The sequence below is a fragment of the Pleurodeles waltl genome, chromosome 4_2 (assembly GCF_031143425.1).
Source record: "Pleurodeles waltl isolate 20211129_DDA chromosome 4_2, aPleWal1.hap1.20221129, whole genome shotgun sequence".
NCBI lineage: Eukaryota > Metazoa > Chordata > Amphibia > Caudata > Salamandridae > Pleurodeles > Pleurodeles waltl.
In genome coordinates this window covers 656235886-656249012 of record NC_090443.1, presented here as the reverse complement: position 1 = coordinate 656249012, position 13127 = coordinate 656235886, and the positions used below count along the sequence as shown (strand labels likewise).

The 13127-nt window shown below is 38.6% G+C and overlaps 1 protein-coding gene across 3 annotated transcripts in view; it reads right to left on the bottom strand.

Moving 5' to 3' along the window:
• The window catches only part of ADGRL4 (adhesion G protein-coupled receptor L4), a 918866-nt gene that overhangs the window by 270095 nt on the left and 635644 nt on the right, over positions 1 to 13127 (bottom strand). For all 3 annotated transcript variants that reach the window (XM_069232213.1, XM_069232212.1, XM_069232214.1), the window contains exons 6-8: positions 9792 to 9971; positions 9511 to 9694; positions 753 to 869 (exon numbers count right to left, since the gene is read on the bottom strand). In XM_069232213.1, coding sequence (XP_069088314.1) covers positions 753 to 869; positions 9511 to 9694; positions 9792 to 9971 — 481 coding nt within the window. The remainder of the gene's footprint in view (positions 1 to 752; positions 870 to 9510; positions 9695 to 9791; positions 9972 to 13127) is intronic.

The following is a 13127-nucleotide window of genomic DNA, read 5'->3' as shown; positions in this document are numbered from 1 at the left end:
CCCTCCAGTGGCCCAGCCCTGCCCCTCCCTGCACACACTGGCTGAGACAGCAACAGAAAAATAAAACAATAGTAAATAATTGTTTTATTTTTCAGCTGCTGGCTCTTAGCCAGTGGGACAACGCTCCTTCGCCATTGTAAAGAAGTCACCCCTGGTCTGGTGTTTCCTTCCCACAAAGCAACAAACACTGCTAACCAGTATCCCCGTACTGCAATCAGATGAATAAAAGGATGAAAGGGAAGTAATAATTTCATCCACCCTAACACGTGAAATGTTTTCAGAAAGAGGTCTCATATTGTTACAGTATTGAATTGTACATGCAGGAACATTATAATATGAATTCAGCCAACACGAGGAGCTGAGACAGCTTGTACAGGTAAAACTAAATACGAGTCTGTGTGTTTTAATAGGGGTCATGCACAGAAGAATAATAACTTAATGCAGATCCAGTTCTCTGGTTGCATTACCTAGAAAACACTGACAGCGACCAGTACCCGATTCTGTGCTAACCAGTGGGATAACCATTGTTTAAAGATAGCACAACCCATTTTCATTCTTTTCCATATCCAGTGAAGTTACAAACAAAAAATCGCAAAGTAGTATGCAAGCCCTTTATGAAGTCCAAGTCGCACAGTGTTGTGATGGAGAAAAAAAGGCAGGGAGGTGATTGCTTCCTTCTAATTTCGGTAAATGAGGCTACAAACTACTATTTGTGCCCTCTGCTGTTTAAACACAGTGATTTTTATTATTACCTTCTGCACTGACTGCTTCTTTCTTCTTTGGGTAAATCTTTACATAGTCCCCTTCCATGTATGTGTGAGGATGAGTATGTCTCATGTGGTGCGAGTCGAAAGCAAACACTTTGAGAGCTAAAAATGAACACAAAAAGTGACATCATTTTAACAACAGCAGCGTAAAGGTTCAATGTAAGTAAGCAGATAAACATTCATCACAACCAGTTTGTTATAAAAGCAGTTCTTAATGTGAGGAGGTGGTTGAAGGGGGAACCCACCAGCACTCATTTATGGAGACCTGGACTTATTTTACATGCATGAGGCATTGACCCAGATAACAAAAGAGAAAAGTCAAAAAGGGGAAAAAAGGAATAAAAGAATGACCTAAACAGAGAGAAATAGGGAATGAAGGGATGAAAAAGAGGCTCCAGGAATGGGATAAAGGAGCAGGGAGTGTTTGTTGGCGAATGAAAGGCATATGATGGATAATAGAACAGACGCCCTTGGTATTCTACAACCCAAACCTTTAGAAGCACCTGTCCAGAGAAAATCTTTGGGACTGGAACTCATTATTTTACAAATTAAACACTGGTTAAAAGTTGTAATTGGGAGAAAGGGAGCACAAGCACACTAAGGGCCCGATTTAGGTCTTGGTGAAGGATAATACTCTCTCATAAATATAATGCATATTCTGTCCGCTGTACTATAATCCCAATATATCCTACGGGGATCGTAGTATGGCAGATGGAATATCCGCCACATTTGTGATGGAGTACTCCATCCGCCGAGATCTAAATCAGGTCCTAAGACAAAAATAATCTAATTGACTGTCAGTAATGTAAGGTTGATGATAATCATGACTTGGTTTCAATATTTTTCTAAAGATTCGTAAGTAATAATGAACATTGTTAAGTGTCATAAGTAGGTTTCAAAAACAATGAGAAGACATTAGATTATAAAACTCGTTTTACTATCAGTCAAGTATGTAGTATTTTTAAAGTGCTGTTATTTCTCACTCAGTTTTGTCTTAACATGTCGCTTTCTGACATTTAACACTAAATTAAACATCTATCTGCTGTTGAGGACCAGCTGTGTGGGTGCCCTTCACAAATGACTGTGATACAATTTTCTACATCCTAATTGATTAAAACTAGATTTTGTATTCCCTTCTTGCTGTTCTCCTTGACAGCACAAGAATGTTTTCCCTTAAATTGATTAATGGTTATCTCCTGCTTAATTTTACACATGATTCAGTTGTATATTTTGAGAAAATTCATTATTCTTTCCTCCTGATTCAGACTTCATTTCACTTCTCTTTTTCTGGTGTTTTACACACACCCCAGTCCTGAGTACCCAACTGTACTGTTGGTTGGATCCTTAATGCTGAATTTTGTTGTCATAGGCAAACATGGATCATGCATGTGCACAAAGATTTAAGCCTTTCTCATGAACTACAGTCATTAGACCAGGAGAGGTCCCAAAAGTGCTGCCTTCATTGTGATGGAAGACTACTGCTTCACAAAAAGCTAAGGAGCACGAACTCCATGGTGGCAGTGATCCATGCGTTAGCCATCAGTAAAAGCCCGGACCAGATGGCCTGCTGGCTGAATTCTATAAAATGAACACCCCGCTATTGGTGCCCTGCCTGAAGGTCCTACATGACGCCCCTCTTGCTGCAGCATCTTTGCAATTCACAATGAGGGATTCTCTACTCATCTCCTTGCCCAAACCATGCAGGGACACCCTTGATATGGGGTCTTATAGACCACTTGCATTATTAAATACAGATTATGAATTACTTGCAAAGATACTAGCAGGTCGTCTGACCCCTTTAGTGCTGCAACTAGTTCTCCAAAAATAGTTTTGTGCCCGCTAGAAATATCTCACTGAACCTTCAGCAATTCCTTTGAATATTTACGTATGCCTCACAACAACATCTACATTTGGGGTGCATTTTCCTGGACCTACATAAGGTGTTTCACTCCCTGGATTAGCACTTTTTATTTGCCATATTACATAGATATGGACTTTGGGCTCGCTTTATCCAACTGGTCACAATATTGTATACCAACCCCAGGTCCAGGGTGAGAATCTGCTGCCAAATTCCAGATGCCATCACTATACAGTGAGAGACCCGCCAGGGATGTCTGCTTTAGTAGCTCTCTCTCTGTGACAGGAATGCTGGCTCCCACAGGCTGTGGGGAGCCAGATGGGACTATGGGCGTCTTCAGGCTCCCCCCATTGTCCCAACATTGTGACTGTGTGCCCTAGGGGGTATCCAGGTCACATGGTTGGGCCCCGGGGGATGGGATCTCTGTGGGTGAGATCAGCTTCAATGCCTTTCTCAAATGCGTGTCATGAAAATGACATTCACATGCATATCTTTAAATAATTTTACTGCCATCCTCTTTTGCAGGTAGTAGTTCCTGAGAAAGGACTTCACAGTCTTCATAAATAACTCAGTTTGGAGCACTGCCATTATAACATTCCTTTTCAATAACTTATTAGCCCCAGTAAATGCCTCTAAGTGAGTATTCCTGACACTTGTAAAAGTGTCAGAACCCCTGTCCCAGCCACATATTGCCCAAGAAACTGGCAAATACCTGAAGACACTTGTCTGGTGATTCACGCCAATCTGTGCGGTCACATCCCAATTGTTGGAAGCTATACAGTGCTCCCCGGTGTACTGCAGTTCTGGCATTTACATTTTGATGATTCACAAAATGCCGCTAGAACTGCCGAACTACTTTGTGCTGGGTGCCTCCTTCGTGCGAATGGTTTGCAAGTATTTATTACAACCAAAATGGCTTCACACGAAAACCAATAGGAGCACTCAGTGGGTTCAAAACCGGATTTATTAGGACAATAAGCATGATGCGTTTCAGTCATCCTCTTTAGCAGGGTAGTAGCTCATGAGAAAGGACTTCACAGTCTCTATAAATAACTCAGTTTGGAGCGCTGCTATCATAACTTGTCTTTTCAATAATTTATTAGCCCCATTAAATGTCTCTAAGTGAGTATTTCTGCCACAGTGGTTTTAGGCTAAATAGTACCATTTATTATCTGCCACGTTCCAGTCTTCACCATAATATGCTCTCACCAACAGTTCAGCAAATGTTATATTTAATTATAAAACTGTCTGAACTCTTGCGACAGCTGCATGTTCCCCGAGAAACTGACAAATACCTTTAGGCACTCGTCTGATGATTCACACCAATCTGTATGTCCCAATTGTTGGCAGTTATAGAGTGCTCCCCGGGCTGTGGCAATTCTGGCAGTTACAACTTAATGATCCCCAAAATGCCACTAAAACTGCTGAACTACTTTGTGATGGATGCCTCCTTCATGCGAATGGCTTGCTAGTATTTATTACAACCAAAAAGTCTCCACACAAGAACCAAGAGGAACACTCAGGGGGTTAAAAACTGGATTTATTAGAATACCAAGCAGGACGCATTTCAGCTTCAATGCCTTCTTTAAATGCTTGTCATAAAACTGACATTCACAAGCAGATCTTTAAATAATTTTCCCATCATCCTCTTTAGCAGGGCAGTAGTCCATGAGTAAGGACTTTACAGTTTCCATAAATAACTAAGTCTGGAGCGCAGCCATCATAACATGCCTTTTCAATAATTACTTTTAACAGCATTTCTTTTGTAATGGAGTAAATAAATTAAGTCGGTAGATTGATCCTTTGTTGGAAGCGTATGGTACAGAGTTTGAGATGACTTTTGAAATGTCACTTTGCTTCTCTTAATGTAACCTTTGTATAAGGCGTTAAGTTCTCTTAATTACACAAGGGAAACAGAATTGATAAGTGAAGAGAGTAGTTTATTAACTTGAGCCGGACCCTTGCCTCACCAATGAAATAAAAACAACGAATTAACAAAACATAAATATCTATCTATACTCTTTGCAATACTTATGTAAGTAGTGTTTTAGTTGAAGGTTTCTTTATGAGTGAATATTTTGATGGGAATTTATTGGCTGAGGTACAATATCAAACATTCTGGAGGCTTATGAAAGATGAATCAAAAAGGAGATTGTACCTGGATTAGAGGAATAAGTAAGCATAAACCTGCCAAATCAAAACGTGAGAAAGTAAGATCTACGAGCTGCCAAAATTGTTCTGAGCCCAAACAATGTATAGCAGGTCGACAAAGATTGTATGCATAAACTTTTTATAGTTTTATGACATACATATATGGTTGAAAATGATACATTAAACAAGTAACACATTTTTCTTATGGCCAAAAAATCATGACATTTATGTTTCTAGAGGTTAACACAAGCCTGCATTGTTCTAGCAAATATTGAGACCACAATAAAATAGGCAAGTATACAGAAAGTTTTCCCAATGCCCTCGTCCTCAGAACATTACCTACAACACAAAATGCTTATCATTCTCCCATGGGAACCATATTCTTCACAAAGCTAGTTCACCCAGCATCCATCCATAGTTATGACAAGGTCATTATGTGGGAAAGCTTCTACTACAAAGGTAGGGATAACATTTGCTCTAAAAGCCTCATACCAGAGTTAGCTGAGAAGTTCTTCTTGTTGGAAGCTGGGGACAAGTTCATAATTAATTTGTAGTATTAACTTTGAATGCAATAGGTTATTTCAACAAATATGACTATAAACAATGGCTGTGTTCAGCAAATGGAGATATCCTTGTGAAGGTATTTGAAAATGTTGAAGGCTATTAACCGTTCAAATGTGAACAGTGTGAAAAATGTGTTTTTGTGAAATTATGCAAAATATCACAAAAAATGCACAAATTATAAGTGTGTAAATTGCAAATAAGTATGTATTTTGTTTTAAAAAATAGCACGAAAAACACAGGTGCCACAAACAGCAGCAACTTGTATCCTAGTCATTTACTTTGTTCCTGTGTGATCAGCTAAACATTTGCCACGAATGGTGTGTATTTACATAACAAAACATAAAAGTGCTATTAAGGTAATTTTGCTTAGCAAGAATGTATGGAATTATTTGATTATACCATAATTGTTAATGGACTTCCTCCATGCTAGATGTCCACATGTCTGCTACTTTTTGCTTTTGTCAACTAATTTCCCTTCTGTTATTGCAAAAAAAGAAACATAACCACACAGATAAATAAACCACTTACCCCACCATTGGAAAACTTAATTCCAAAACTCAAAGACCTAGGTTTTCTTATCTGTCACATACAATTTTGAGTCAGACAAGCTACGTTGAATCTTCATACTTAGTACCCTCTATAACTAATCAATAGTACTAACCAGTATTTATCCAGACTACCTACCTTGATCATGTGTAAAAAAAAACGAAAATCTGCTGAAAATGTTTTACCACAGGAAAGAAAAGGTAAAGGTATATGATGTTTTTCCACAATATTAGGGAGTCTGAAACATATTAATTTGCTGACAAAACTGAATGGGTCACCAACAAAAAAAACCATGCAAGAGTATACTTCAAATATCTGCAAACTGAACAATACTTCTAAAATTTGAACAATAAATTATAATGGTTTTCCTCATCAAACTCATAGCCATAAGGCAAATCCTCCCATCTAAAAAGCAACAGAGCATTCCATTGCATTTTTATTTTGCGGCTTTAGAAAGTACACTCATCCATAGAGTTGCAGCGTGTTGTAGAATATAACAACCACAGCTGCTTTGCATCTGTAAGAGGGGACTATTACAGATCAATAAACAGAAGGTAAACATTTCTTACAAGCATATTGGTTGATGGACATACCTTTATTTTAAAATACTTTGAAATCCTCCAGAAATACAAAAAAATAATCAGTTTTGTCCATCATGAAACTAAAACAATCACCCCAGTCATCAACTGACTTCTATTTTTATTATCAAAACATGTGTGAATCTTTAATATCTCCCAGGTAAACAATTCCTCGATGAAACAGTGTCTCGTGCCTTCCTGCTAAATCATTCAATTACAGTGCCACTACTAACAGAATAAAAAAGAAACCTCAGATTGTCCTGTCACCTCTACATAAATCATTGGAATTCTATCCTGATAAATTATTTGAGAAAATCACACATAACAATATCTATTTATTTCTTTCTTCAAAGACGTTGGGCCTCATTACAGCCTTGGCAGATGAGATACTCTGTCACTATCCTGCCCGCCGTTTTAAAAGTTCCTTAGGATATAATGGAACTTGTAATGTGGCCGATGGGATATCTTTCACGTTTATGACATTATATCCCATCTGCCAAGGTCGTAATCAGGTCCTTTATTTTGATATAGGTTGACCATAAAAACACATATGCTAAAAATGGTATTCAAATATAGCCATACAAAGACATTTCCAGTATTATGTACAAAACAAATATTTAATACTCATTAAAAGATTCTGAATCAAATCTAAAAACAGATATTGTGCTCCCAGAGCCATAAAAGATGCCCAAATAATTATGCCTCAATATTATATAACATTACACAATAAATAATGTCACATTAAAGCACCAAGCACATAAATTAGAACAACAACATATTGCTCAGGCGTATGGCAGAAATTAAGAAATTATCAACCATAATGCATACTTCCTCAGTGCGTAAGGACTACAAATAAATCAGTGCTGCTGCTCACTTTTTATTCTGAACCTTCTGTATGATTGAAATTAAAAGACCCTACATCATATGTTTATAATATTTACAAAATAATACAAAATGCGACAATGTTTGGTGAGACATTTCATCAGGGGAACAACATACACTAGTAGCATCATACTCACCAAGAGGGAAGTACAGTTTCCATCTAAAGTACCCCCAATAAAACCTGGTAGTGATCTTTTCCCTGGGTGGCTTACCCATTCCTAGCCCTACCCCGGGGCACGATATCAAGTAATTTCCAATCATTTATCTGACTTTATTCTGTCTCTCTTAGGCTATATAAAAACACCGAAATTCTGGTAGGCAAACTGAGAGAGTATCTCCTAAGTAGAGGAAATGGTGGCTGATTAGTATTACATTTCTTGTCAACAATGTTTAATGCCACAAACTGTAAGATTCTGATTGAGAGTCTAGAAGATGATTTTATTATTAGGGTTATATATCTCGATTTAATTATCCTGCAACAGTTCAAGGTCAATGAACGTCTCCGTGATTCATGAATAGTTTACTAGAATTTCCACAGTTGCTCACCTGTGCACAGTACATTTCTATTTAGTAGTAGCTCTTGATGCTGATTCAATTTGAGTCATGTGTGAATCACATTGTCTGAGCTTTGATTTTGTCTTGCAATAACAATAATATGGATAAGAACAAAATGGCAGGAGCTTGTTGAAACCAAGAAGGAAATTATTTTTCTTGGGGAGGCACTCAGTCACTCGACCCAAACTTGGATATGGGCTTAACCTCTGATTCTTTCCATACCCTTCTAAAAAGCATTACATTCATGACATTTGATGTGACTATTGAATTCCACAGACTTATGCAACTCAGAAAGAAGTTGTCAATTACAGACAACCTGACAGTTTCCACCACTCTTTGATGAAGTAAATGTAGTTCAGTTAGTATTGTTGACAAAACATCATTATATCAGTTCAATGTAGTCTACGGTACCAAAAATAAATAAACAACCTTCAGTGTTTTTAGAAACATTGAGCTGTCATGTTTTCTGTCTAATACACAGAGACTAATCTGTTGCAAAGGTTTAAACTTGAACCCAGTTCAACTGATAGCCAGTTTTTAACCATTGAGGTGCATGTGTAAAATTCAGATGAGGCCTGAAATCCAACGCTCTCCCTCAAGACAAAAAGCATAGAATTGTTCATATTACACTCAAGATTGTATGTTTTTCTATATATAAATTAAAGCGTTTCAGTAACATGTGGGATAAAGTACCCCCTGCCATACATTATAAGGCTAATGCAAGTCAAAGAGCAGTTCCATGACCATACAGAGGAATGAGGCAGAAGGCTGATTTCCTTTATAAGATACTGGAACTCCAAGGTGATTTGCAATATTATTTTCATGTACTGCAGGGGGTACTTTATTCCACATAATACATGGTCATGCCATCTAATGTACTAACCAATTATAGGAATAACAGCACTAAAAATCTCTGTACCCTCTACACACTCAGCCAGTAACCTCTCTGGCACAATCATTTACTAGTATAATTGCAGGTTGTGGGGAGTTAACAAATAACAAAATTAACTAAAAAGATTAATTTAAATGTTAATCCTCATATATCAATTTGAATCAGTATGCAAATAATAAAATACGAATCATAATGTACTAAATACTACATGCTCTACAATAAATCATGATCCAAACACACTTTACAAAATCAACTTTTTCGGTCCTTCAATATCACAATCCTCAGAATTTCAAACCAAAGGGAGCAAAGCCTTGATGAATATGCCCACATGTCTCCTGAAGACTTTAGTTCATAAGTACAAACATTCTCACACATTTGGAAAACTAGACATCTTTAAAGGTATGCATTCAAAATACTCCTGTAATAATCTGATATTGTGGGAGGCATATCTGATCAATCCACCTCAAAAATATGTATAAAATCATGATCAGGTGCATCAATACTGCACTGAAAATCACCCATCACATCTTCAGTGGTTGAAGAATGCTGTAAATCAAGTTTTGCTTCAGCAGATGGTGAAAACAGTTTTAAGAACTATATTATGACACATTTCTCATACAGAGACATAAGGTAGCGATCAACCTATATAGCTTCATATATTCTATCTGGCTGTGCATCAAAAAGGAGGACTTTTGAAGGCGGATTTCTTTCTCTTACCTATGTCAGTTGCATTCACATCAAGTTGTGTTGTCTTTTTGAAGTTCTGTGACATGTCTAGAGTAGCTTGCTCCACTGTATGCATCAATTTTGTGATACTCTTTCTTCTATCTTCTGCCAGGAGTTTGTCCCACACGCTGATTTTATCTTTTTCAACAAAATGGTTCACTGTGTTAACAAATGTCTGTCAGAAACAAATAAAACAAACATTGCCAATATCATTCTTTTTTTCCAACAAGAGTTTAACATTTCTTCTAGTGAGCGCACAGTAAAATACTTACATTAATATTTTCAGTAGTGCTAGTATCACTTTTGGGACCAGTATTGTTCACGTTTGATAGTGATGAATAAGCAACAGTAAGGACTTCTATGTACGAGATTATATTTACTGGCAAGAAGGATCCACGTGTAATCTGCTCAATTTCACGTAAAACAGCAACAGGTTCATTTATATGTAACATCTAGAAGAAGAAGACATGCATTATTACTGTCTTGCTTTTTTTTTTATTGAGAAGAGAAAAGAGCACACTATGGAACAGCAAGAAACACATTTATGCATTTATAAAACTTTAAAAGACCCAGACATTTGTCCCATGTCATCGTCCATTTTTTCACCAATTTTAAATCAAGTGGAAAGATGATGTGCATATTAATATGTTTAGTGGTAAACACAATACACACTGTTTATTTCCTCTCCAGGTACCCCTGGGCCCGTCTTCTGACCTAGCTCATAGGAAGCAAGTTAACATTATAGATGCCTGATGTGTGTGAATTAATAGAAAAACGAAAAATGAGAAATCACATTGAAATAAACTAAGTCATGGAAAAACAAATTTAAGGAAAGAAGATGGTAAGGAAATACAAATAAATCACAAGTCAAAGGAAATATTTTAAAGAAAAGATAATTTTAAGGAAAAAATCCCAAATTATAATAAACTTTGATAGAATTTAGGAGTAGTGGAACATGTTTTTTGTGTTCAGAAATGGGCCATGTTTAAGGGTGATAAGGAGTTTAGCAAAGGTGAAGGTTTTAGGGAAGTTTAGTGGTGCTCAGGGTATTTTAGGGTTCACAGATGAGTGGCGGTTAGATGTGGGGAGAGGCTTTTAGAATTCAGGGATGGGTGGAATGTAGGGGGGGTTGAAGGTTTTTTTAGAGTTTATAGATGGGCAGAGGTTAGGGCTGGTGAGGGGTTTTAAAGTGCAGTGATGGGTAGAGTTTAGGGGTAGTGACAAGTTATTAGGGTTCAGGAATGGATGGGGTTTAGGGGTGTTCAAGGGTTTGGGTTCAGGGATGGATGGAGTGTAGAATGATGAGGGATATTAAGAGTTCATGGATGAGTGGTATTTACCTGTAGGAATAGATTTTTAGGGTTCAGGGGTGGATGAATTTTAGTTGAAATGGTTAGGTGTTGTTTAGGCTTGGTAATGGTTTTTGAGGGGCCAGGGATGGATGGTATTTAGGAATTGTGAATCGGTCAGGGGTGGTTAGTGCTTTGACGTGAGGATTGAGAAGTTGATCTGTGTGACTACAAGGACACAACAAACTGCAAGACATCTTTTTACGGAGTGACTAGCTCAACATTTGCAAAAGTACTTGACCCGGCTAGTGGCCTATCCTGGGGTGAGTTTGGACCCCTAAGTGCTTTCTATGAGGCCCTGAGAGCCTAAAAGTAACCAAGAGAAGCTGCTCCAGAAAGTCTGAAAGTATGGTATTTAGAATTTGAGCCAGACTTCATGGAAATGGTGTCTGATTATGGGAGGACTTTGTTGGCTAAACCTTCAGGTTTCCTCTAATTAAAAATGTTGAGCTCTCAAAAAAGAGACTAAGGCCTTCATTTCAACTTTGGCGGTAACTGTCACCTAGCCGCACAACCGCATTATGACCGTCAACTGAATTCCGACAGAAGGCTGGTGGAATTCCGTAGATGGTTATGGCGGCAGACGGTGGCGCTGCTGTCAGCAGCAGGGCCACGGGAGCAAAACACTGCATACCATATCATGAGCATTGATACGGCCTGGCAGTGTTTTGCTGGCAGATGCTGCTGCTGACAGCAGCGCCGCGTCCCATCGGAAGCTGGAGGACCCCCTGCAAGCAGGTAAGTAGGGTTCTCCAACAGGAGAGGGGGGGTGTGGGGTGTTATGTGCGTGTGTGGGGTTTCGTGTGTGTGTGGGGGGTGTGTGTCTGTTTCTGTATGCATGCACACAGCTGTGAGTCACATTGAATGAGTGTGTGAATGACTGAATGTGAGTGTACGTGTATGTTGGGTGTTGTGAATGTGTGTGCGACAAAGTATGTTGGTGTGTGTTGCGGTGTGTGGGTATGTATGTGTGCATGCGTGGGTAGATGAAGGCATGCGTGGGTAGATGTGTGTATATGTGTGCGTGTGTGGGTGTGTAAATGTGCAGGGGCAGGAGAGGGAAGAGGAGGGTGAGGGAAGACTCTGGGGAGGGGGAAGGGGTGCAAGAGAACCCTATTAGTGCTAGGGAAGGAATTCCCTGGCACTGTTAGTGGCTACTGCCACGGTTATAATCCTGAGGGTGGGATTGTGACGGCTACCTGGCTGGAGACCAAAGTCTCCAGCCCAGCGCCTGTTACCACCCTGGCGGACGGAGTGGTACAGCTTATCAGTAATGCAGCAACTCAAATGATTCCAAATGCAGATAACTGTTTTTCAACATCCTTATATAAGTTGTTTTTCCAAGTTGGGAATTTAGAGATTGGCCTGCCGTTGCCAAATGCCATTGAATCTAGTGTAAAGATACTATGAGAATTCCTTCCAAGTTGGAGGGAAAAAGGTAGATGATAGGGATGCATTACATAATGAAGTGATCATTAGGCATTTGCTTTGAGAAACAAAATGAGAACAAATAGTAGGCAGAGGCTCAGTGTTAGTAGGAATGCTTTGAGAAGTAAAAACATTTTTTAAATGTTATTCCCAAAAAGATGATTATGCGTTGCAAATTTGTTAGGTAGGTTTAATCAATCAGGCAAATTAGGTGGCTCAAATAAATTTTTCACAATTTGAAAGACTGCCATGGAAGAAATTCTGCCAGTAGCGACTCTGGAGGAGGAGTAGGACAATTAAGCTATTTGTATCACCTTTTTCTAATTCTTAATGGTTACAAGTAGGTACTCTTGGAGCTTGGAGCTGCTGGCATGGCTCTATATCCAATCTAATACCTTACCACTGGATTTAATCTTTGCTGGTTCTTCAGAAAATTAGGAAGTTAGAGAAATAGAGTATAAGTAATGTGATCGTTTCAAGGGAGCATTTAGATTAATGACGGAATTGAGACAAAGGTTGTGGATTTGTACAGCTATCCATGCCAGAGGCAAGAGATATAGAAAAGGGCTTTCCTCCAAGAGTCTGGGAAAAATAACTAGCTGTGACCTTTAACCAGGAATACGTGATGTTGTTCTTGGACACAGAATAAGCAGGCTAGAAGCACCGGTAGACTCTGAAAGACAGACAGAATGTAATAGATCTAAGGCTATCCAGACAGCTGGAAATGGTTTAGTGAACTTAAGAGAAATGGAAGTTGAAAATATTGGGTCAAGGATATTTTCGAAATATGCATACATGAGGACAAGTGCTTTGAAATGCACAAATGGCAAG